The sequence below is a fragment of the Nannospalax galili genome, unplaced genomic scaffold (assembly GCF_000622305.1).
Source record: "Nannospalax galili isolate Female #2095 unplaced genomic scaffold, S.galili_v1.0 scaffold381, whole genome shotgun sequence".
In the NCBI taxonomy this organism is placed as follows: domain Eukaryota; kingdom Metazoa; phylum Chordata; class Mammalia; order Rodentia; family Spalacidae; genus Nannospalax; species Nannospalax galili.
Genome location: NW_008347312.1, coordinates 3,791,699 through 3,815,854, shown reverse-complemented (window position 1 = coordinate 3,815,854; position 24,156 = coordinate 3,791,699). Strand labels below are relative to the sequence as shown.

General features: G+C 47.5%; 1 protein-coding gene across 5 annotated transcripts in view; it reads left to right on the top strand.

Annotated features, from left to right (window-relative positions):
• Nucleotides 1-24,156, top strand: part of Vps35l (VPS35 endosomal protein sorting factor like) — a 126,849-nt gene that overhangs the window by 271 nt on the left and 102,422 nt on the right. For 4 of the 5 annotated variants that reach the window (XR_003851233.1, XM_008843876.2, XM_017800819.2 and 1 more), the window contains exons 2-9: nucleotides 2,397-2,496; nucleotides 5,831-5,998; nucleotides 8,047-8,169; nucleotides 10,562-10,586; nucleotides 11,797-11,873; nucleotides 13,076-13,204; nucleotides 19,995-20,079; nucleotides 23,283-23,342. Coding sequence is in view for 4 of the 5 variants with exons in the window: in XM_008843876.2 (XP_008842098.1) it covers nucleotides 2,397-2,496; nucleotides 5,831-5,998; nucleotides 8,047-8,169; nucleotides 10,562-10,586; nucleotides 11,797-11,873; nucleotides 13,076-13,204; nucleotides 19,995-20,079; nucleotides 23,283-23,342 (767 nt within the window). In the remaining variant the exon portion in view is untranslated. Of the gene's footprint in view, nucleotides 1-147; nucleotides 167-2,396; nucleotides 2,497-5,830; nucleotides 5,999-8,046; nucleotides 8,170-10,561; nucleotides 10,587-11,796; nucleotides 11,874-13,075; nucleotides 13,205-19,994; nucleotides 20,080-23,282; nucleotides 23,343-24,156 lie in introns of those variants that run through there. The other variant, XM_029568689.1, reaches the window with a different exon arrangement.

Below are 24,156 nucleotides of genomic sequence, written 5' to 3'. Positions count from 1 at the left end.
CGGTCCCCGGCTTCCCTCTCCCCGGGAGGAGATCGCGGGTCCTGGGGGCACTGGGAAGGGGCGAACCCCTCGGCGTCTGCACCTCTTCTTCCACAAGCTCCGTCTGCCGAGCGCCTTCAGCTGGGTCTTGCAGGATGCATAGGAGCTCACCAAGTCGAAGGGAATAGTGTGTGCCAAAGTGATTGGCTTGTGGGCTTTTTGTGCGGGGGTGGGGGGGGGGGGGGGGTGGCCTTCAGGCTGTAGCAGATGATTTATGTGGGTAAAGAACTCAGGCCAGGTGTACAGGTGTTAATGAGATTGTCTAGGATGGAGACCTTGGGTCTTAGAATTGAGGGTGTTTTTTTGACCTTTCCTTTCAAATGGTTCCCACTAGCTTAGACTGAAGGATGCATGCGTGAGTTAATGTAAGACTGTTGCGGCCCTGCACCTTGAACTTGATCAGGCTCGACCTTCTGGCTTTACGTTGGGCAGTTTGCTTCCCCCATTACCGCCCCCTGCAGACACTTAATAGACCATTTCCAGGAAACGGTGTGTCAGCATTGAATGCTGATGGTCTCCTAGACCATGCCCTAGGCTTCCTTCTGCTCCTTGAGCAGAGGCTCTTTGAGAACCAGTAAGACTGAAGAATCCAACAAATGAGACGCCCCTGGGCTCAGTGAACTGGAATTTGTCGTGAGAGACTCCAGGAAGATGCTGTTTAGCTCCACACCGTACTACACTTTTATGTTTGATATTTTTATCTTAAATTACCACCAGGGGCTGGAGGGATGGCTCAGGGGTTAAGAGCACTGACTGCTCTTGTAGAGGACCTGGGTTCCAATCCCAGCATCAACATAGCAGCTAACAACCATTGTAATTCCTGTTCAGGGGATCCAATGCTCTTCTGGCCTCTGAGGACATTGTACAACAGGGATGCACTTACATAACACTCATACACAATAAATAAATAATAAATGTAAATTACCCCACAAATCCATTAACATTTAGGGTCTTCCCTAATTGACAGATGTTAAACATTTCTCTGTGTGGTAGCACATACTCATCTTTCAGTTTCCTGACTCGGACTTCCTGTTCCTTTAAAAATGAGAGACTGGCTAGGCATGGGGGGCACACACCCTTAATCCCTTAATCCCAGCACTGGAGAGGCAGAGACAGGTGGATCTCTACGAGATCTCAGATTGAGGCCAGCCTGGTCTACATAGCGAGTTCCAGGCCAGCTGAGGCTACAGGAAGCCCCCGTCTCAAAAAAAATCCCAAATAAAAATTAATTAGGCAGAATGCATGGAGTAGGTGGGGGTGTGGGGTGGGAATGAGGATGGGGATGGTAGCGGCACTACAGCTGGGATGCAGTAGGGGAGAGAGGTTGGGTTTCACTCCAACTAAAACGAGGGGATATCATAGCCAGGGCCATTGGTCTGGCAGGTAGGAAGTTGCCAAGAGGAAACAGCAGGTAAAGTCCTGAGCAAAGGCTCTGGGTAACCACCTGAGGGCTTCTTGCTGAAGTGCCGCACAACAGCTGGGATGTCTCTTCCACCTCCCACTGGGGCAGGCTCTGGCTATGTGTATGGCCTTTTCTCCAGCCCTTCATGTCTTGGGGTTCCTTTCTCTGTACTTTTCCTCCTTCCTCTCTACACAGTCTGGCTTCTTCCTCCTCTCTCATTTTCCCTCCCACTTACCATTCTTTTGCTAACCCTGAGCTGATGCTGTTGCTCCTCATCTCCTGTTTTCTTGCTTTCCCTCTTGCAAATTCCCAGGCTGGGCTTCCTTGCCTCTTTCCACCCCTCCCTTGGCATACCTGCAAGCCCAGTCTATAGAACTCCTGAGTCCTGTCGCTGTCCAGCTCCTGCAGGTTTCCTCCAAGCCCTGGCTGCCCAGCCTCCTCACAGCCCTCTGTAGACCCCATGCCAAGATTTGGCCAGTGGTCTGGAAGACAAAGGTCCAGACACTTCTCTTGGTGAGGTCCCTTTGAACTGGGTCTGACCTCACACTTCCGTCATCTGTTGGCAGGACTTGAACCTCCAGACAGATGTAAATTGTTTTTATTGGGCCAAGGTACAGCTTCGTAGAATGCTTACTTAGCATACTCAAAAAGTTTTGGGTTTGATTCCTGGCAAACCCAAATGGGGTGTGGTGGGGTAGTAAGGGCTTAGTAAGTACAGGTATGAGGATCAGGAGTTCAGGGTCTTGTTCAGGTACCTAGTGAGCTTTAGGTTAAGCTGGACTACATAGTGAGATCAAATAAATAAATAATAGAATAAGTTTTATGTTGTTCTTGCTAGTAGTATGGTATCAAATGGTGCCCAAATTGCTCAAGGGAGTCTAGGTAACAGTTCGGGGTCCTAGCCCCCGACTTGGGCTCATCTACCTGGAGTCACCTAGTGTCTTTTCATTCATAGGCACTCCCGGAACAGGAACTACAAGGCGGAGCTGGCATCCTGCCGGTTGGAGGCAGTGCCCTTGGAGTGTGGGGACTACCACCCACTGAAGCCCATCACTGTGAGTTCTGCATAAGCTCCCGACAGGAAGACCTGGTCCCCCAGGCCACATGCAAGGCTTGGGGCAACGGCTTTTGCATATCTGAATCAACAGTCTGTCCTTTCCCCCTCTCAGTAGGATGTTTGCCTCCCGCCCCCATTTTTCCTCCCACTGTGGGATCACTGTAGGCAAAGGGTGAGGGCTCCTGATTTGGATGCACCAGCAAACTGCATCTTCCTAGTCTTTCTATTGAACCGGTAAAACCACCAGCCACCAAGGGGTGAGGCTCTCCCGAAGAGCGTCTTAGGCTGTTCAGTTAAAATGAAAGCGGATCCTCTTTGTCCCTCTCTGCTGGGCTAGCACTTTAAAAAAATATATTTTATTATTTTTATTTTATATATTATGAATGTAGTGCCTGCATGTATGTGAGTGTACCTGTGTCGTGCAATGCTGCAGAGGTCAGAAGAGGGCTTCAGATTCCCCTGGAACTGGAGGTTCGCAGCTGGCATGTGGGTGCTAGGAATCGAACCCGGGTCCTCTGCAAGAGCCATCAGTGTTCTTAACCACTGAGCCATCTCTCCAGCCCCCGGGCTAGCACTTTTATTAGCAAGTAGAGTTGCCTCTTGTCCCTTGGTGCCCTCAGTCTCCGTGGACATCAAAATCCTCTGACTCTCAAGGCACTTCCATAAAATTTGCATACAGTCTCCATATATCCTACCACCAGCTTTATATCATGTGAGGGCTGGGTGTGCTAGTGCACGCCTGTCGTCCCAGCACGTGGAGGTGAAGGCAGGAGGATCAGAAGTTCAGGGTCATCTTTGGCTATGCCTAGCAAGTCCAAGGCCAGCCTGGACTACATGAGACCCTGTCTCAAAAAAAAAACCAAAACAAGTCTCTGTTATTCATAATGCAGAGTCTGTGCCAGCGCTACACTGAGAGTTCTCACACTGTAGTTGAGAAGTGACCAGTGGGCCGTAAATGCCCAGTTGTGATGTGGTTTTTTTTGGTGGTTCTGTGGATTGGACCCAGGATCTCACAGATGGGAGTCAGTGCTAATCAAATGCTCTGCCACTGAAGCACACCCTGGACAGATGCGAGTTTAACTGAATATTATCAACACACAGTCTTCGGACCTTGGGCACTGAGGACCAGCCACGCTGTGATTCATGAGCTAGACCACTGTGGCCAGGCTGATGATGTGGAGGCCTTGTTAGGAAAGCAGATTCTTGTGGCCTGGAGGTGGATAGAGTCCAAGAGTCTCTGTCTCCTTTGAGCTCCAGGTGACAGGCTTCTTGTTTGGGGACCTCACTTTCAGTAATAAGGCTGAGTGGGCACAGTTACAAGCAGATTGTAGTGGTGTTCATCTGTAGCCCCAGCATTCAGGAAACTGAGGCAGAAGGATCATGACTTAGAGCCAGCCTAAGCTGCATAGAGAGACCCTACCTCAAAACACCAGCAAAACCCAGCCTTGTGTGGTAGCTTGTGATATCCAGCACTTGGGCTGTGTAGTGAGTTCTAGACCAATCTGACTTACCTGGTGAGGTCCTGTCTCAAAAACAAGCAACGAAACCAAACTGTGAACACAGGCATTTTACTAAAATGGAGACAAAGTCTTTTTTCTGTGTTCTCAGTCCTCTGCCACCAGCTGTGTCTTTCCATACAGTTCTGATGGTGGTCCAGACAGGAAAAGACCAGGTGTCCTCCTCTCTGTTCACAGTCCACACATAACGTGGGGGCCGGGGGGGGGACAGGGGTCTGCCTTAATTCACTTCAGTTCTCACTGTACCTGAGATAACTTGCACAAGACCCCACAGCAGAGGCTTTATCCCACAAGACCACCCCAACCTAAGTCACCTAGGACAAGTACAGGTTGTGCCCTGTGCCTCTGACCTCTAACTCCTTCTGCCATCACTCCTCAGGTTCCATTAATATGCTGAGACAGTGCCCAGAGCTCAGGGAAACCCTCCTGTAGAGGATGGTGCCAGAGACATTGTTGCTGGATTAGAGTGTAGGGGAGACCCTGAGCTTCCCTGCCCTCTAGGCCCAGCCTTCCAGCTACCTCCATGTGTCCTCGTTCACCATGACAGACAGTGGTCAAGATGATTATAAAGTCCATTGCTGGTTCTCCTGCTCTCCCTGGAGGATGGGAGAGAGGCCAGAAGCTCCTAGTTCCTTAGGCATGGCTTGGTCTTCTTGGGGACCAGGGACACTTAGGAGCCCATGGAAATTTGCCTCTTAGAACAAAAACTATTCCTATCTCCCAGGATTCAAAGTTTAGGAGCTTTGTAAGGGTCCAGGGGCAGAGACCAAGCCTGTAATTCTTATTATGTTAGTATTATCTAAAGACTGGCTCTTCTGTTGAAAGATAAACTGAGGGACATTGAAGTCTTAATGATTATTGTTTGAACCTTTAGTAGGTCATGAATTGAGCAGCTCCAGACCACAGTGATCCAGGGCTCCAGTGCAGAGGCATGATAGGAAAACTCATAAACTGTTCCCAAAACCAAGTAAAGCTGGATGTGTTGCATGTCTTTAATCTCAGCACTCAGGAAGCAGAGGCAGGCATATCTCTGTGAGTTCTAGGCCAGCCTGGTCTACATAGTGACCATAGTGTCTCAAAACAAAAAAAACAGACAAAAAACCAAGCCAAGAAAATGACTGGTTAGGGGGCTGAAGAGATGCCTCAGAAGTTAAGGGGTGGCTCACAACTGACTTCACCTTCAGGGTATCCAATGCCCTCTTCTGGCCTCGGCAGGGACCCATACTCACACACAGGCCCACTCATGCACATAAATAAGATTTTAAATCTTGAAAAAGAAAAAGATAAGGAATGATTTGGCTAGAACTTCCCACTCTAGGGGTTGGTTGACTGTTTCTGATTGGTGGTCTGTAGGTAGAGGGTAGTTGAGGGTTTCCTGGTTCTGATTGACTGTCTGTAGGTAGCAGATAGTCCGTGGTTTCTGAATCATTCATTTGTGCTTTGAGTGGGCATTGGGGTCTGTTTTGCTTTGCTCCCTTGGGAAATTTTGGTTGTGGAACTGTCGTGGTCCAGTGGCCTCTGATCACTTCAATATCACTATTTTGGGAGCTGAGAATTGAGCATGCTAGGCTACATCCCCAAGCCCCAAATGACTTTGTAAACATTTCCCAAGTCTTACTTCCTGCCTTGCATTCCTCCCTAGTTTTGATTCCTTGTCATATCAGTTTGTCACAACACATAAGCATCTCCCGTGGGTTGATAAACCTCTGCCGCAAGCAACTAATAATCCAACTTCCACAGCAAGAGGAAAGGACCTGCTTGAGTGTCCACTGGGGCGGGTCCCAGGTGACCTCCACTGTACAACTTTCTCCACAGGTCACTGAGTCAAAGACAAAGAAAGTGAGCCGGAAAGGAAGCACTTCATCCACGTCCTCCTCCTCCTCCAGCTCTGTGGTTGACCCGCTCAGCAGCGTCCTTGATGGCTCCGACCCCCTCTCCATGTTTGCAGCAACTTCAGACCCTGCAGCCATGGCAACAACCACAGTAAGTCACCCCGGCCAGTAATAGGCCTCTCAGGTGTTGGGTCCTGCATGAAGGTATGTGGTTAAAAGTTACAGAAACAGGGCCTGGAGAGATGGCTCAGTGGTTAAGAGCACTTACTGCTCTTGCAGAGGACCCGGGTTTGATTCCCAGCACCCACATAGCAGCTACAAACTGTCCTTAACTCCAGTTCCAGGAGACTCCAAAGCCTTCTTCTCACCTCCGTGGCATTGCATGACACGGGTGCACTCACATATATGCATGCAGTACACTCATACACACACACACACACACACACACACACACACACACACACACAAAATAATAAAATATTTTTTTAAGAAATTGCAGAAACAATGCCTTGGGGCATTCTGCCTGTGACATCCAGATGCCCATGGACTTCTGTTTGAAGAATAGGACATTGCCTGAGAGGGACTGGGGGATCTGTAGACTCTCTTCCCCCAGATATTTATTTATCTTATTTTTTTGTTTTGTTGAGTCAGAGTCTCAGATAACCCAGACTGGCCTCAAACTTACTATATAAAGTGAGAGGGGGCTTGAATTTGTCATCCTCCTGCTTCACGTCCCAATAGCTTGGATGACAAATTTGAGCCACCATGGCCAGTTTATGCAGTGTTGGGGATTTAAGCCCTGGGTTTTGGCAAGCTAGGCAAGCCCTCTATCAGCAGAAGCACATCTCCAGGCCCCAGCCCCTTGGCAACCACATCTCCAGACCCCCAGCCCCTTAGCAACCACATCTCCAGGCTCCAGCCGCTTGGCAACCACATCTCCAGGCTGCTAGCCCCTTGGCAACATTTTTTTTTTTTTCTTTTCTTACTTGACAGTGTGATTTAAAGACTTTTCCATATTGTGACCTTATTATTTTTCCTGGCTGCCTTATATTCTCAGGAATGGGTGTTTGGTACTCTAACTCACCCTTCTGTTGGTATACACAGTTAAGTGGGTTTGCTGAAATTAACAGTACACCAGTCTCTTAAGCATACACACCTCGTGATTCCTGTGTGCAGAGGTCTCTGCAGGAGCACTTCCTAGAAGCTCCCTACTGGGTGAGGGCAGGATGTGTGTGGTTCTGAGGGCTGCCACCAAAGTCATCCTGAAAGGGAGGTCTCCCGCCAGCAATACTAAGCCCTACCTGTTTCCTGCATTGGATATTAATGATCATTTTAACTTTCTGCCACTTAGACATTGAAAAATGGACTCTTTTTCAGTGTGTTTATATATATTTATAAATATAGGTTTTTTTTGTTGTTTGTTTTTGGTTGTGACAGTTCAGGACATCTAGGGTCTGCCTCAGTATGTAGACCAGGCTGGCCTTGAACTCACATAGATCCACCTGCCTCTGCCTCCCAAGTGCTGGGACTACAGGCGTGTTCCACCACGCCTGGCTTCTATTTTTATATTTTGTAGAATTTTATTTATTTTGCCTGTGTATATGCTCTGTATATGTGTGTGTGTGCGTGTGTGTGTTTGCATATGTGCATGGGCGTGCATGGTGCTTGGAGGCCAGAAGTCAACAATGAAGTCTTCACTTTAGTTATTGATACGTTGAGGAAGGGTCTCTCAGACCCAGAGTTCAGGAATTTGGCTAGCCTAGCTAGCCAGCTTGCTTTGGGGGATACTGTCTCCTCCTCCATGTCTCATGAGCATGAGGACCTGAGTTTGATTTCCAGAACCCACATGAAAAATCTGGGCATGGCAGTACTCATTTGTAATTCCAGGCTTAGGAGGCAGAGACAGACAGATCCCTGGGGCTCGCTGGACAGCTAGGTTAGTCTAATTGGTGAAGTCTAGGCCAATCAGAGACCCTGGGTCAAAGGAGGTGGGTGGTGCCTGACCTCAGTTCTACACACACATGCACTCATAGGCATTCATGCATTTAATACAAAAGATACTGCTGGGGTTGGAGTGTAGCTCAGGGGTAAAGCGCTTGCATAATGTGCTCAAGGTCCTGGGCTCCCTCCTCAGCACCATGAGAAACCAGTGATGTTGACAAAAATGCTTCTCCTGAAGAAGTTGTCTTGCCCCCTCAGGACATCTCCAGAAAGAAACGTGACAAGGACGACAACTCCATCGTAGGCTCTGATTTCGAGCCTTGGGCCAACAAGCGGGGAGAAGTCCTTGCCCGGTACACGACCACAGAGAAGCTGTCTATTGTGAGTTCCCAGTTCCACGTCTGGATCAGCACCCGTTCCTGGGCTCTGCAAGTTTCTTTTTTATGTCAGTGTTACTTGGAAGAAAGTGCACTGATTAGTCCCTCAAAAAAAGAAAAAGCAGTATGTTAAGAATTAGAGTTGTGGGGGCTGGAGAGATGGCGCAGTGGTTAAGAGCACTGACTGCTGTTGCAGAGGACCCGGGTTCAATTTCCAGCACCCACATGATGGCTATGAACCGTCCTTAACTCCAGTTCCAGGGGAATCCAAAGCCCTCTTCTGACCTCCAAGGCATTACATGACGTCTGTGAGCCGTCCTTAACTCCAGTTCCAGGGGAATCTGAAGCCCTCTTCTGACCTCCAAGGCATTGCACTGCATGAGTGCACTCACTTACATGCAGGCAATACACTCATACACATAAAATAAAAATAATAAATAAAATATTTTTTTAAAAAAGAGTCAGAGTTGTGGCAGAGTTCAGAGGAAGAACTGGGAATGTAGACCCCTTGGGGAAGGGTGAGTTATGAAGAGAGCACCTCAGGGGAAGAAGACGGGGTGCTGCTCCCTCCATGTGTCTCACTTGACTGGGTTTCCTCTTGGAGCCAGAAGAAGCTCATTCTTGCTTAGAGTGGCTGGTGGGTGAAGTAATTGGCTGTGCCTAGGGTGTGTGCCTTCCCTCGCCCTGAGCAAGTTACTCCCATTGGGAAAGGCCTTACTGTGAGGAGGGGGCCAGAGGCGGGGGTCCATGGCTGGGGTGGTAGCTCCAAGGTCCATCCAGTTCTTTCTCTTTTGCTGCTCTGCTGTTTCTAGTGTTGCCTCATGCCCAAGTTGATAGAAGAAGGAAAGAACAGTGTAGCCCCTCCTATCTCGGGAGGCCTCCTGGAGGCTCTCTAGCACCTCCAGTTCCACTGGTCTTGGAGGTGGTCATGAACAGCACATAGCTGTAAGGGAGGCTGAGCAGTATAGCTTCATGCACCTGTTTGTTGGGGCTGTGATGGGTAAAAAAGGTAGCTACTGAGAAGCTCTGCCCCACGTCGTCTCTTCCCTTCCTCTTCCACAGGGTGTACTAAGCAGGATGACTGCAGAACTGCTCAACTATGCAAATTGTTTTTCTCCTGTTTTCTCTGAATGCATAGAGAAGTAATTCTTTTTTTTCTTTTTTTTTTAACTATTTTTATTTTTTGTGTGTATTTTGTCTGCATGTATGTTAGTGCACCTGTGTTGTGCAATGCCTGCAGAGGTCAGAAGAAGGCATTGGATCCCCTGGAACTGGAGTTAGAGATGGTTGCTAGCTGCCATGTGGGTGCTGGGAATTGAACCCCGTTCCTCGGCAAGAGCAGCTCAGTCTTAACCACTGAGCCATCGCTCCAGCCCCAGGAAGTAGTTCTTTTTGTTGTTGCTGTTCTTTTAGAGACAGGGTCTCCCTGTATCCCTAGCTGGCCTGGAACTTGCTATATAGACCAGGATGATCTTGGCCTTCGAACTCACAAAGATCCACCTGCCTCTGCTTCCCAAGTGCTGGAATTAAAGGTGTGTGCCACCACACCTGGCAGAAAGTAATTATTTTATTTATTTATTTATTTATTGTTAAATTTATTTATTTATTTTTTATTTTTTTTGGTCTTTTTGAGACAGGGTCTCCCTGTAGCCCCAGCTGTTGTAGAACTCACTATGTAGACCAGGCTGGCCTTGAACTCACAGAGATCTGCCTGCCTCTGCCTCCCAGTGCTGGGATTAAAGGCGTGCACTACCACGCCCGGATAGGAAGTAATTCTTAATCAGCAGTCATTTTAAGTAAGGGTTGTTTGGAAAGTCAAGTTCTTTTTGCTTGTCACAATTCTGGGGGTGCTCTTAGCATGTAATGGGTAGAAGCCAGAGAGGCTACAAAACCCCACAGTGCACAAGCTATACCCTACAAAGTAGGGCTCTTCAGCCCTCAGAGGCAGAAGCCTTGAAACTGATTCAAGGACACTCAGAATGGGTCTATTATATTGTGCTGCTGGCATATCAAAATTTTTACTCTTTGTTGACTGAATTGCAGAGCTCCAATGTGAATTAAAATTTGGATCTTTATATTATTTTCTAGTAGCCCACATCTTCCTTCCTTGAATATATACTCAGTCTTTCATTTGGTGATATAACTGGCTTTGTTGGCAAACCATGACCATATCGCCTTAGATTTAAAAAAAAAAAAAATCAAGCCGAGCATGGTGGCACACACTAATCTCAGCTCTTGGAGGCAGAGGCAGGGGGATCTTTGTGAGATCAAGACTGAGGCCAGCCTGGTCTAAATAGCAAGTTCTAAGCCAGCTAGGGCTACAGGGAGACCTGTCTCAAACAAAAAGTAACAAAAAACCAAAAATCATTGTTTGTCATTGTTCTTTGTCTCTGCAGAATCTGTTTATGGGATCAGAAAAAGGTAAGACGAGTGCTTGTTGTTTTAATTGGGAAACCGTGTCTTAATACCATTCACCAAGGAAGTTTGTATTATGCAGCAGTCATGGTGTTTAAATGCACTTGAAGGCTGTAGATTGTGTCTAGATGTAGGACAAAAATACATACTTAGAACATTAATAAAGAAAGACTAAAGCTTTTCTCAGGAGGAAAAGACAGGCTTCCTGGTCGACCTGTAGGAACCAGCTAGGGATGCTGTGGACCCTGTGTTTGTAAATGTGCATGCACATATGTGCTTGTGGAGGCCAGAGGTTGACACTGGGTATCTTTCTCATTTTCCACCGTATTTCTTGAGACAGGGTCTCTCACTGAACTTTGAGCTCACTGATTGAGCGAGACTGGCTGGCCAACAAGCCCCAGGGATTCTAAGTTGGGTCCTCATGTTTGTGTCGCATACACGTGACTGTCTGAGCCATTCCCCAGCCCTTTAGGCTCTTTCCTTTGTCTTGATCTTTGACCCTTGGGAAAAAGCAGAGGTACTGGAGAGGGGTCACGTGCTCAGTCTTACTGGCCTTTGGTCCTTAGACACTTGGAGGTATAGACAGGAGGGTTTTAAGTTCGAGGTCATCCTCAGCTACATAGAAAATTCAAGGCTAGCTTGGGTTATGTGACACCTGGTCTCAAAACAAAAAAATCCAACCCCTAAGGGCACAGAGATGGAGTCCTCATGACTGGGAAAAAGTAGAAACAAGCTAAAATAGGTAAATTATTTAGAATCCTACTTATCATAGTTATAGTTTGAATCTGGAATGTTCTCCATAAGGTCATATTTGTGTGTGTGCAGGGGGGAGTATGTGTATGTACATGGTCCGTGTGTGTGTGTGTGTGTGTGTGTGTGTGTGTGTGTGTAGTGTGCTTCCTGTACATCACTATGCAGAGGCCCGGAGGAGGCAGGCCAGGGGAGAACATTAGGTGTCCTACTCTGTCTTTCAATGAACCTAGAGCTAGGCTGTATGTGGGGTTCACCTTTCTAGGACCACCTGCGCTGTTTCTAGGAGCAGCTGCTGGGTGGGGAAAGCTTCAGCCACATGGGGAAGTGGCTTTCACAGTCTTAGCATGTTCTGAGGTGAAGTTTCCTGGCAACTTTGTTCGTGGTGATCTGGTGTGAAAGAGGCCTTCCATGCTGGGCACTGGTGCAGGACAGTGCCTGTGTGACCTAAGTCTCTCCTGTGTAGGCAGAGCTGGGGCCTCGGCATCTGCCATGTCAGAGAAGGTTCGGACACGGCTGGAGGAGCTGGATGACTTTGAGGAGGTGAGCAGGCTGCAGGGGAGGCACAATGTGGCGAGGCACGTTGTGCAGGGCGCCCTTTGGCCCATTTGCCAAGTGAGGCCAGGCTTGATGGTCAGTCTGACAAAGCCCAAACTGCACACTTTGCTTGGTCTCCTAGGACCCTGACTCAGTCCAGGGGAAGATGCTAGAGCACAGTGACCAGTCACACAGAAGCCTGGTATGAGCTGGGTTTTCTACAGGTCTCTTTTCTCTTCCTGAAGCCTGAATGATCCCTCTGTCATCTAGGGACAGTGTCCAGCAGTAAAAACACAAGTGCACTCACCCCCTAACAAGCAGCTCGCGTAGCACAGAGGTCATACCTCACAGCAGAGTTTCCACAGGGCTGGTTTGCTGGCTGGATGTGGCCCCAGGACTCCTGTAATTGGCTTGTGTATGCTTTGAAAACCTGGCTTGTTTGCCAGTTCTTAAAAATTGGTAGATTTGGGGCTGGGGAGATGACTCAGTCAGTGAAGTGCTTGCATGCAGGCATAACAGCCTGTGTTTAATCCCTAGCACCCACATAAAAATTCTGGGGTGTATTTGTGCACACATGTAGTCCTAGGTCTGCAGAGGCAGAGACAGGCAGGTCGGTGGGGTTTGCTGGCCAGCCAGCTTGGCCTAATCAAAGAATTCTGCTTCCTGACCTATGATTTGTGTCTTCGTAGAATCTGTTGCCCAGGCTGGACCCAAACTCTGATTAAAGCGTTCTCCTGCTGCAGCCTCTGGGATAGCTGGGAACACAGGTGCCACCACTGTGGCCATCCCATCAAGCATCCATCTCTGTGTTCATGTCTCCCTGACCATTGGAACCTTAAGCTTCACTGATGCAGGAAGAACATGTTTTTCCTGAACACTTTGAAAACATCTTATATGAGAACCAAGCCAGGCACACAGTAGGTCCAGCTTGGCACACAGTAGGTCCCCAGGATGTGAGTTCTGGTGTCCCATCCAGTGGCAGCTCAGGATCACAGCTCTTGTTAGTGGTGGGCTGGCTGCCTTCTCAGCCTCTGTGCTCAGGACAGAAAATCCTCTGTTGCAGGACAGAGCTGTTAGGCCTGGAGTGCAGGGTAGGGTGCAGATGAGGAATGCTGAGAGGCTAGTACCCAGCCACTCTGTGTGGAGGAGGTGGTCAGATGGGCTTCTCCTTTTCCTTCTGTACCCACATTTGTGCCTTCCACCCACAGGGATCCCAGAAGGAGCTATTGAACTTGACCCAGCAGGATTATGTGAACCGCATAGAGGAACTCAACCAGTCGCTAAAGGATGCCTGGGCCTCCGACCAGAAAGTGAAGGCTCTGAAAATTGTCATCCAGGTCAGGCCTCAGGAGGTTTTAAGCCTTCCTTGAATTTTTCTACATAAATCTTCTCTTAATTTTGTTCTTCTGAGGCCTACCTTGGGGTCTTACACCCACTTATTTATTTCAGATAAATTTTCATAGATTTCCTTTAAAAACCTATGGTTATGAATGTTTTTATGACGTGACTAATCCCAGGCCTACTGTGTACAGCTGCGCAGGTTGTGCGTGATTCCAGGAAGTGCTGTGGCTGTAGATTACAGACTTAATGGTACCCCTGGGGCTGTGCAGTACACTGCCCTGAGACAGCTGCTAACACAGTCATGATTTGTGCCCCAACCAGGTTCATTGGCTTGGAATCTTTGGGATTAGTGGTGTGTGTGTCGCTGATACACATTTTAAAGACATAATTATATGATAAGGAAAGCACATTCATACTGTTAGGTGAAGTGCTTTTAGCAAATCCTCTTAGTTGATTAATTTGTTGATCTACTGATGGCTTTTGGTCCTGTAAGTAAATGGTTTTTTTTTTTTTTTTTTTAATTTTTATTATTTTTATTTTATGTGTATGAGTATATTGCCTGCATGTATGTAAGTGCACCCATGTTGTGTAATGCCCACAGAGGTCAGCAGAGGGTGTTGAACCCCTGGAACTGGAGTTAGGGTCAGTTAGCCACCATGTGGATGCTGGGAAGCAAACCTGAGTCCTCTGCAAGAGCAGCCAGCGCTCTTAACCGCTGAGCTGTCTCTCCAGCCCCCAAAAGTTTTTTTTTTAAGATTTATTTTTATATGTGTGTGTGTGTGTGTGTGTGTGTGTGTGTAAGCATGCCCATGGCCAGGAGATGGTGTTAGATCTCCTGGAGGCCAGAAGATGGTGTCACATCTCCTGGAACTGGGGTTACAGGTGATTGTGAGCCAAGAGCTCTTAACTACTCAGCCATTTCTCCAGCTTCACGAAAAGGTTTTATTATACTCTTTGGCCCTAAAGACCTTCCAATCTTGGCAAAAAGTGCTAGAGTCAGAGGCTGGCAATGTAGCTTAGTTGGTAGAGTGCTTACTTAGCTGCATTGTGGGTGCTGGGAACCAAACCTGAGTCTTTTGGAAGAGCAGCCAGTGCTCTTAACTGGTGAGCCATTTCTCTAGGCACCTCCACCCTTGTTTCTTGTAAGAGAGGTTGACTGAGCTAGGAGTGTTTGCACATAGCTCTTGGAAGTGTTTGAAAGATGATTCCGTGTGTGACAGGGTGGTCTTTGCTGGTGTCTCTTCTGTCTGTTGTTTACAAAGGGAATCCTTCCAGAGGAAGGGCCTCATCCTGCCTGCAAGTCGCCAGCACCAGTAATCAGATCTCAGAATCCTCAAGTTCAGCTAGCTGCAGGTATCTGCACCACACAATAGCAACAGCAGTGTGACTCCACGGAGGCCATTTGACTTGGAGGAAGGCATTAAGCAGTATCTGATTGACTCCTTATCTGCCGAACCAAAGTTTTGCTTGCTTTTGGAGGCTACTGTAAGATAAAGGCCTGGCTTGTAGGCAAGTGAGCAAGGACCCCTTGTGGGCTCTGCGGCGGGCATTTTGGTTTTGGTAGTGCATTTATTTGCCTAGCATGCTGGAGAACCTGAGCTCCATCCCCAGGCCTGAAACTTCCAGCTTCCCCACACTGTAAGCATATGCGCCCATGACTTTGGACCCAGCATACTGCTGCAAGCCTCTAATTCCAGCATTGGGGAGACTGGACCTGGAGAATAGCAAGTTCGAGATCAGCCTGGGCTGCATATTAAGACCCTATCTCCTCAAACAAAAGAAATACAATGATTGTACTAAATTTATAGTTATGTAAGTATCCCACACAATCCAGTTTTAGAACATTTTCGTCACCCTAGTTCCCTTGAGCCTGTGTGCAATCAGACCCGGCCACGTTCTGCACAGAATACCACAGGCCTGTCTTCCGCCTGTATTCATGTCTCTCCTAGACATTTTATTGTGTGGGCTCATGGTGCACATAATCTTTCCCATTTGTTTTTTTCACTTAGCTGAACATTTTGAAGTTCATCTGGTGTCGCCTGAGTTCTCTCAGGGTCTCTTGTGTTATCAGACAAACCATATAACATATCTTTATGTGAATTTTTCATTTTATATCTTGGGTAGGGAGGGGGGAGATGGAGGAACTTAAAAGAAATGAACACCTGACACCCAGCACCCAGCTCTGTGTGGCTCAGCCTGCTGGTCCAGATTGCTTCTGTGCCTGCCCACAGTCTCCATTAACTTTTGCCCCCCACGTGGTAAATGCTCCCTCTTGTGTCCCCATGGGTGAGACACCTGGCCTGGGCCATCTTTATCTTTCTCTCCGTGACCGCAGCTGCTGCACGCCGTTTGCAACTTCCGTCCCAAGATGGTGCCCAGAAGCCCCTCCCTCCGTGGCTAATTCTCTGCGGTCAGTCTGTCAGTCTCCACACTTTGGAGGAACCAGGTCCCTGGGACACATCTGGATTGTGCTGTGTATAGATGCTGTGTTCCCTTTTACTGCTGTATTGTATGGCATGTGTAACTGCATTCTGTGTATCAGTCAACAGTTGATGATGTTCAGTTGGATCTGTTCTCATTGTAAATAATGTCACCACAGCACGACTTGCATACTGGTTTGTTTGTGCGGCTGTAACATGTCTCCAGGGTAGATTCCTGGGAATGGAACTACTGAGTCAGATGGTGGATTTCTATTTTGCTTATTGAGAAACAGCCAGACTGCTTTCAAAAATAGCTGCACCACTTACGCACGTATCAGTGGTACATAAAGATGCCAATCCCTTCATGGTCTGCTGCGCTTTCTTGTCTTGTGTGTGCCATAGCACACGTGTGGAGGTCAGAAGACAACTCTGTGTCTGGATCTTCACCTTCTACCTTGACAGGGTCTCTTCTTGTGCCTGCTCAGCCATATTCGGGTTTTCTCCTTTCTCCCCATCTCTGTAGACTCGAGTGCTGGGGTTATAAGCACGTTCGGATTCAGAGGCTCCGGTGCTCCCTTCTGTGGCAAGCTCTTTACCCACTGAGCCATCTCCTAACCCTTCTCCACCCTTTTTTTTTTTTTTTCTTCGCTCTTTTTGAGATGGGGTCTCTCTCTAGCCCCAGCCGGCCTGGAACTCACTATGTAAACCAGGCTGGCCTTGAACTTGCATAGATCCCCCTGCCCCTGCCTCCCACATGCCCAGCTTTCTCCCTCTTTTTAAAAGAACCAGCTTGGGTTCTCAGGGCTTAGGGCGGTGTCTCATCGCAGGTCTGCTTTTGTAGCTCCAATGATGATGCCTTTGTCCTCACTGACCGTGTCAGTGTCTTTCATTACATGGTTATGGCTCATCCTCTTGTTGAACTATAACAATTTTTCATGTGCGTATGTGTACATGTACTATTTGTTTGGTTTTTGCTTTGTCTTTTTGAGACAGGGTCTCCCTGTAGTCCCAGCTGTCTGGAACTCTATGTAGTTGTCTGGCCTCAAACTCACAGAGATCCGCTTGCCTCTGCCTCCTAAGCGCTGTGCCTAAAGCTGTGTGCCACCACGCCTGACCTTTAGTTTGTTTTTTTATTTAGTGCTAGGGATTGAAGCCAGGATTTTGCACATGTGAGGGAAGCTTTCTTTCACCGCAAACATTTACCTGTCCCCACATCTGAGGCAAGCTCTCTACCACTAAGCTGCAGCACCTTACCTGTCCCTACATGTTCCTTTTGCTTGTTTGATTTGGAAGAAGGGTTTTACCATTTCCCCAGCACTAGTTTTTGTTCTTTTTCAAAATCATTTTGTTCATTCTGGTTCATTCCATTTCTGTATGGATTTAGGGATCAGGTTGTCAATTTCTGTAGGGGGAAATAAAAGCCTTCTGAAGTCTGACAGGGATCCCACCAAGTGTAGGTTGACCAGCCTTCACACCATCTCCAGTGGCAGCAGGTGCTTTCCCTGGTTGTGTGCTTTAGAATGACTGATGCTGCCGGAGTGCCCCTGCACGTGTAAGGTCCCACCGAGGTCTTCTCAACCCCAGCAGCCGTGCCCACGCACTTGGAGTGGCAGTGGTGTGGGAGAGTCGGCACTGTGCAACATTCTCGCACTGTGGGTGTTAGCACGCTGTTTTAGTTTGCCACTTTAGGAGGCAATAAAATTCGCGTTTATTGTGGTTTTAATTTGTAATTCCCAGTTGCTAGTAAAGTGGAGCAGCTTGTCACGTGCTCGCAGGCCACTGGGCTTCCCGCTCTGTAATATATCTTCTGTTGATGTCTCACACATTTTACTGTTGTGGTATTTGTATTCTGCTGAGTTTTAAAATGTTTTCAGTCTGTGTAATGTTCCTTCCTTCCTTCGTTCCTTCCTTCATTCCTTCGTTCCTTTGTTCCTTCCTTCCTGCCTGCCTGCCTGCCTGCTGGTTTTTAACTTATACATTGTTCTGCTTATTAAAATTTGTGTTTGTATTTGCATGTGCATGTTCATGTGGATGCATGTGCAGAGGGGTACGCACGCACATGAATGTATGCATGGAGGCCAGAAGTCAGCCACAGGTAGCATCGCTCAGGTGCTGTATGCCTTGGCTTTTTATTTTGTTTTTGCTTTTATATTTTGAGATAGGAGCCCTCACCAACCTGGGGCTCACTGATTTGCTAGCCTGGCTGGCCAGTGAGACCCAGGGATCAACCTGTCTTTACCTCCCCAGGGCTTAGATTGCAAGTGCACACCACTGTGCCAAGCATTTCTCTATTGGTTCTGGGGATCAAGTTCAGGACTTTACGCTTGTGCAGTACATACTTTACTGATTAATCCATCTCCGCAGTTCTTCAAATGGTTTTTAAAAATCATAATTTTAGAAGCTGCTAGTTTCCTAGCATACCAGAATATGGTTAGTGTCCTACTTCGTTGAAAACAAAACCCACTAACCTTTTAGTATTTTCCCAGCAATGTTGGCAATTTAATTGCAAGTATCTCAGGCACAGTAACATGTCTGTTGGTCATCCAGTGGATGTTCATGGCAATGTGTCTCAACCTTGGCCGCCCCTGGGAACAAACCTTGAAGCTTTAGGAAACCTTGATGTCCAAGCTGCCAGTGCCATCACATTCGGAGGTTGGGGTTGGGGAGGTGTTTGTTCCTTAAATTCAAAGATGATTTTGAAGTTGTGGGTGGCAGGTTTGTAACGTGCGTCTGCCATTGGATATACCGTGGGCTGTGGACATCACCAACCTAGTGTCTGCAAGCTTTTTCTTTTTTTTTAGTGTAACAGTCACACAGAGTTCTTGTTAAAAATAACGCTTACCTAGTATATTGGTGCAGGTGCATGTGTGTGCTTGTGGAGGTCAGAGGTCGATGTTGGGTGTCTCCTCACTTGCTGTCCCCCATATTTTCAGAGACAGAGTCTCTTTACTGAACTTGGAGCTCATGTATTCAGCTACACTGACTGGTCAGCAGGCTCTGCCCTACCCAGTACTGGGATCACAGATGCATGCGACCATGCCTGGCTTTTTACAGGACTCCTGGAGATCCAAACTCAGGTCCCCATGCTTGCATGCCAAGCACTCTACTGACTGAGCCATCTCCCAAGCAGCCCCTTGGAGAGTCTGTATTTTTAGCACTCTTCCCAGGATACCTAGTTCTTATCACACAAGTCTTGGGAAAATAGTACCTAAGTCTTAAAAACCATGGTATCTTCAAAATAGTGATTTATAAGGCAGTTCTAGTTCAAATAATTATTATGACTTTAACATTAGATTAAAAAGTTTCTGTTTCCTGTTATCTTTTCTAAAATATACGTTCTGTGAAACCAGCTCCGGAAGAAATCAGCACACAGCTGTCTGGGAAGTTCCAGCTGAGTTTCATTTGAAATTGCCTCACCGTGGGCAGTCACTCTTCTCCGTGAGGCCCTACAAGGCAGGTGGTGGGTAGGAAGTCTATGGACTCCAGTCTCTGGCATTCTGGGTTGTTTGTGGGTTTTTTTTTCCCCTACCTCTGAAATCCTCAGGGGCTGTTGTTTAAGTTGGAATGCTCATAAAGAGCAGATGAAGATCACAAAGCAAGGTGTCAGGAAATGAAATTCCCTACACATCCAGATGCAGCATCTGTGTCAGCATGGTGATTTTAACAGCTTACATCTCCCCTGCCCCTTGAACATTAGGGCTGTGAGCAGATGCTTCACAAATCTGAAACGTAGTTTACATATAGGCGTAGTGTGCTGAGGAGAAATTCAGAGACTCTTTCAGTTTAGATACTGGGTAACAGAGCCAAAGTGAAAATACGCATCCACCAGTCACAGTGGGCTGGATGTGCTGACCATTGTGTGCATCCTCACATGCCAGAAGTGCATCTTAAAGGACCTTTTCTTCAATGTCCAAATCATTTCTTTATCTTTTGGTGCACTTGTGTGTGTTTGCATGTGTGCGCGCACATGCAGAGGCTGGAAGCGGGTGTTGGGAATCTTCCTGTATCACTCTCCACCTTATTTTTGAGACTGGGTCTCTCAGTGAACCCGAAGCTCACAGTTTTGGCTAGGCTGGCACGTGTGTGCGCTCACACCTGCACCCCGCCCCCCCCCCAACCACAGTGCTGCTCTTTCTTACAGCTCACAGTTTTGGCTAGGCTGGCACGTGTGTGCGCTCACACCTGCACCCCACCCCCCAACCACAGTGCTGCTCTTTCTTATCATTTTGTTCCTCAGGCTTCACACAGACTTTGGCATATCCTAAGGCTGTTCATTTGTTTGTAAAACTCATTCATTTCCCAGCCCAAGAGGGTCCCCACCCAGGCAGATGTGCTGGATGAATGTTCTTTCCTGTTTTCTTTCTAGTGTTCAAAGCTGCTGTCAGACACAAGCGTTATTCAGTTCTACCCAAGCAAATTTGTCCTTATCACCGACATCCTTGATACATTCGGTAAGTACCATAGCCATTGTATATCTAGGAAATGCCATTTTGTTAGGAAGTGACTGGAACAGCTGTTTGAGTTCTGCTGTGACTTCCGCTGTTCCAAAAGTTATGAGGGACCAGATGTGCCCTGTGAGGGTACTGTTATTTTGTTCATATATTTTTTCATCTTTCATTTTTAAATTTTTTTTCTGTTTTAAAGGCAGTTCAAAAGATTTTATATATAATGTATAACATCATGTATGTTATACATATTTTCAGTATGCAAAGTAGCCTGTTACATTTTTATTTTTGATTGATACGTAGTAATTGTCCATCACTGTAGGACATAATGTAGCATTTCAGCACAGGTGCACAGTATGATGGTCATGTCAGGGTCACTGGCAAATCTAGCACCACATTTATCACTTTTTTGTGTTGGGAACATTCAAAATGGTCTGAGCTAGCTGTTTTGAATTATCAGTTGTCAACTGCCATTGTCCTATTGTGTTATAGAACATTAGACGTTCTCCTCGCATAAAATGTTTTGCAAAGATCTTGTACTCTATGTTGTCTAATCTTCAGATAGGCTGATAAAGTGAACAAAGTGGGCAGGTTTGGGAGCATGTGTCCTGGCTAAGCTCTGGTTCATCTTCACCTTAGTAACACCTGAGCTCTGTTGTTTGGAGCTGAACGTATTTGTCAGTTTTCTGTCACTGTAACCAAATACTTGGGACCATCAACTTAGAAGGAGGAAAGGATTATTTGGGCTTAGGGTTTTGGAGGTTCCCCACCATGATTTGGGCCCGTGTTGAGGTAGCACATCCTGGCAGGAATGTGTGGTGGGACTTGTCCACTCACCTCATAAGCAAGAAGCAAAAGGGTAAGGAAGGGCATGCTCTCAGTGGCTTAAAGACCTCCCACTAGGCCCTACCTCTTAAAGGTCCTCCCAAGAACACTATGCGGGATCCTCAGCTTTCACACATGGGCCTTAGGAGATACCTAAGATCCATACTGTAGAGGGAACATGGCCTCTCTTGTCAGAACTTTCTCTGCCCTGGGGTGTCTGTGTTTCAGGCATTGCCACTGCCACATACTCATGTTCCTCAGCTGGAAACCTGGGTGTACTCCCTGTGTCGCTAATCCCACACCCAGTCACCAGGGCCTTCCTCCTGGCCTCCTGAAGCTCCCTCAACTTGCCTGGTTTTCTCTGTCACCACAGTTCTGTCCTGCTTGGGTGGTGGTTGTAGCACCTGTGAAGTCTTTCTGTGTTGTTAGGGCCGCCCTAGTCCTACAATTCTCACTGCAGGCAGAGATCTCTTTTTTCTGAGCGATCTTTTGCAGCTCAATAGAAAGTTCTAGATGGGGAGGACACGGTTGGTTGAGCCAGAGCATCTTGCCAATAGCAGTTTGCCAGGGACAGGCAGCACCCCAGGCTACATGTGATGGTTCCCATGGAGATGCCTCAAAGGTACCTGCAAATATTGCCTTCTAAGAACTGGAGGTCATACTAGAGGCATTCACCATCTCATACAGAAGGGCCCTGTGGGCTCCAACCCAGCCAGTTTTGTCTGCAACCCCTCAAAATATCTGATACATCAGAAAACAAAATATCAGTCAGATATTAGGTCTGTCTGTGAAACCAGGGACCTGAGAGTGGTCTTTTTTGGGAGGGGTGGGGGGCTCTTTTTGAGACAGGGTCTCCCTGTTGCCCCAGCCGTCCTGGAACTCACTATGTAGACCAGGCTGGCCTTGAACTCACAAAGATCCGCTTGCCTCTGCCTCCCGAGTGCTGGGATTAAAGGCGTGTGCCATCACACCCAGCTTGTCCTTTCTTTTTTAAAAAATTTTATTATTTTTATTTTATGTGTGTGTATTGCTTGCATGTAGGTAAGAGCATCCATGTTGTACAATGACCGAGGAGGTCAGAAGAGGCTATTGGATCCCCTGGCACTGGAGTTATAGACAGTTGTTAGCTGCCATGTGGGTGCTGGGATTTGAACCCAGGTCTTCTGCAAGAACAACCAGTGTTCTTAACTGCTGAGCCATCTCTCCGGCCCCGAGTGTCCTTTCTTAACCAAGTGACAGCAGGGGTTGCCAACCTGGAAAGCAGGTGTTTATTGGCTCATGCTAAAATGCAAGAGTTGCTTCTGTCTCAGGAACAGCAGGTCTAGAAACTCTATCATTGGGACTTTGCCTTTTTCTAGTTCTTTCTTTTAGGATGACTTTATTCTTAAGCTTCCCAGGGACTCCCCTGCTTCTGTCAGTTTTACTGCTGGTGGTCCTAGAGCAAGGAAGGAGTCCAAAAAAGATCCTGGAAGTCTACCTTACCAACCTGGCTTGGATCATTATGCCACTCCGTGAACTGGTTATGGTATTTGGGGATGAGATTGGCTGACTTTCCAGACCTGGGTTGATACCCTTCTCCAAAACAAAAACAAAACAAAGAAATAGATGCTGCTGTTGCCCAGAGAATGAGGAATAGGTGTCTACTACCAACTGAGCTACATCCCAATCAAGAACTTCATTGGGCCATAGCCACGTCCATTACCTTACTATGGCCTGTGGCCACTGTCCTGTTACAGGGGAGTGTACTCCCTGTGGAATGTTCAGTCCCAGGCCATTGCTGTGAGTAGGAGGGCTGTGGAGACCACGGCCACCATTGGAAGGGGCAGCTGCTGTTTTCCAGCTGTGTGGTAGCCTGTAGTGCTGATGGCACATTTGAGCACATCTTAGGGGGAGAAGCAGTTTTCACTTGAATTCAGCAAGATTTTACCCAAGGGTAACTAATTTTAAAAGTATTAAGGTGTTTTGTGGGCCTTGAGGTGTAGGCTGCACGTACCTGGTCTCATTGGCTGAGTTCTGACCACAGGCTGCTCATTTGCAGCCACTGCATAAACTAGGCACGGCTGGAGCTAGAGTCAAATGTAGAGTACTTTGTATTGAGTGTGTGAGGACATCTGAGGCTGCTCTGGCCCCGAGTTCCAGTCAAGACTGAGGCAAAGTAGACTCTCTTCCTCTTACCACCTAGAGTAAGAAATCCCGCTTTCCACCAAAATTAACCAAAAATTTCAGAACATAGTGGCTTTACAATGTATCCCGCTAGGTGGCAGCATGCTCTCACAAGTTGATGCCTGCCTGTGAGGTGCCATTTTCCTGCTCTAATTAGCCATGTTTATTTAGTGTTTGCTCTTGGCTCGTGTGATGCCAATACCATCTGTCTTTTTTCCCAGGAAAGCTGGTCTATGAGCGCATCTACTCCATGTGTGTGGACAGCCGAGGTGCCTTGCCAGGTAAGGGCATACCACCTGCGTTTGGGGTGCCATTCTGCCCCTGAACTGCTCTAAGAAGGTTTTAATCAACTCAAGATTTGTTGAAAACCGATAAGGCCTCAAATTTTAGTGTGTTAAAAGGAATGCATTTGAAGATCTGATGCAAAAGCATGACGGGGTTTGCAAATGGGGCCTTTCCGACTTTGGGCAAGCCATTGCAATGTACAGAGATGGCCTTGGCCGGACTTCCTCACGGTTCCTTCTCTGCTGCTCCGCATCATTCTGTTTCCCTGTATGCCCTTCTTTCCAAGAAGCGAATTGCTTTCAAAACTTTGTATGTCTAAAAGAATAATGTCAGATAAATCAATAGTAGCAACTGCTCAGACGCTTTAGTCTGTCCCCAAGCGATGCTGGCATTAAGTTTCTTGCCAATCAATTTGAAATTCCCAGGAGGCTGTACTGGGACAGGCAGATGACAACAGACTTCTCTTGTCGTGTGAGTGAGCGCGATGGTGTGTGAGTGAGCGTGATGGTGTGTTCTGTTGTGCGGCACCCGTAGCGGCAGGTTCCTTTTGCCTCCTGTAACCCCCAAGCTCTGCTGCAAGGAGCCTGCTCGCTCACACAAGCTTAAGCAGCAGCTTGGGCTGTCTCATTTCACCCCTCCTCCCCCTACTCCTAACACTGTTTCTTGCCAGGGGACCAGGAGGCAGTTTTGTGACAGTAATTCATAACTTGACCTATGCCCGTCCCTCCCTCCCTCCCTCCCTCCCATCTTTTAGCATTCCCTCCCCATCCCCAAGTCGTGTTGTCCCTGGTGTCTTTTCCCTTCTCTCTT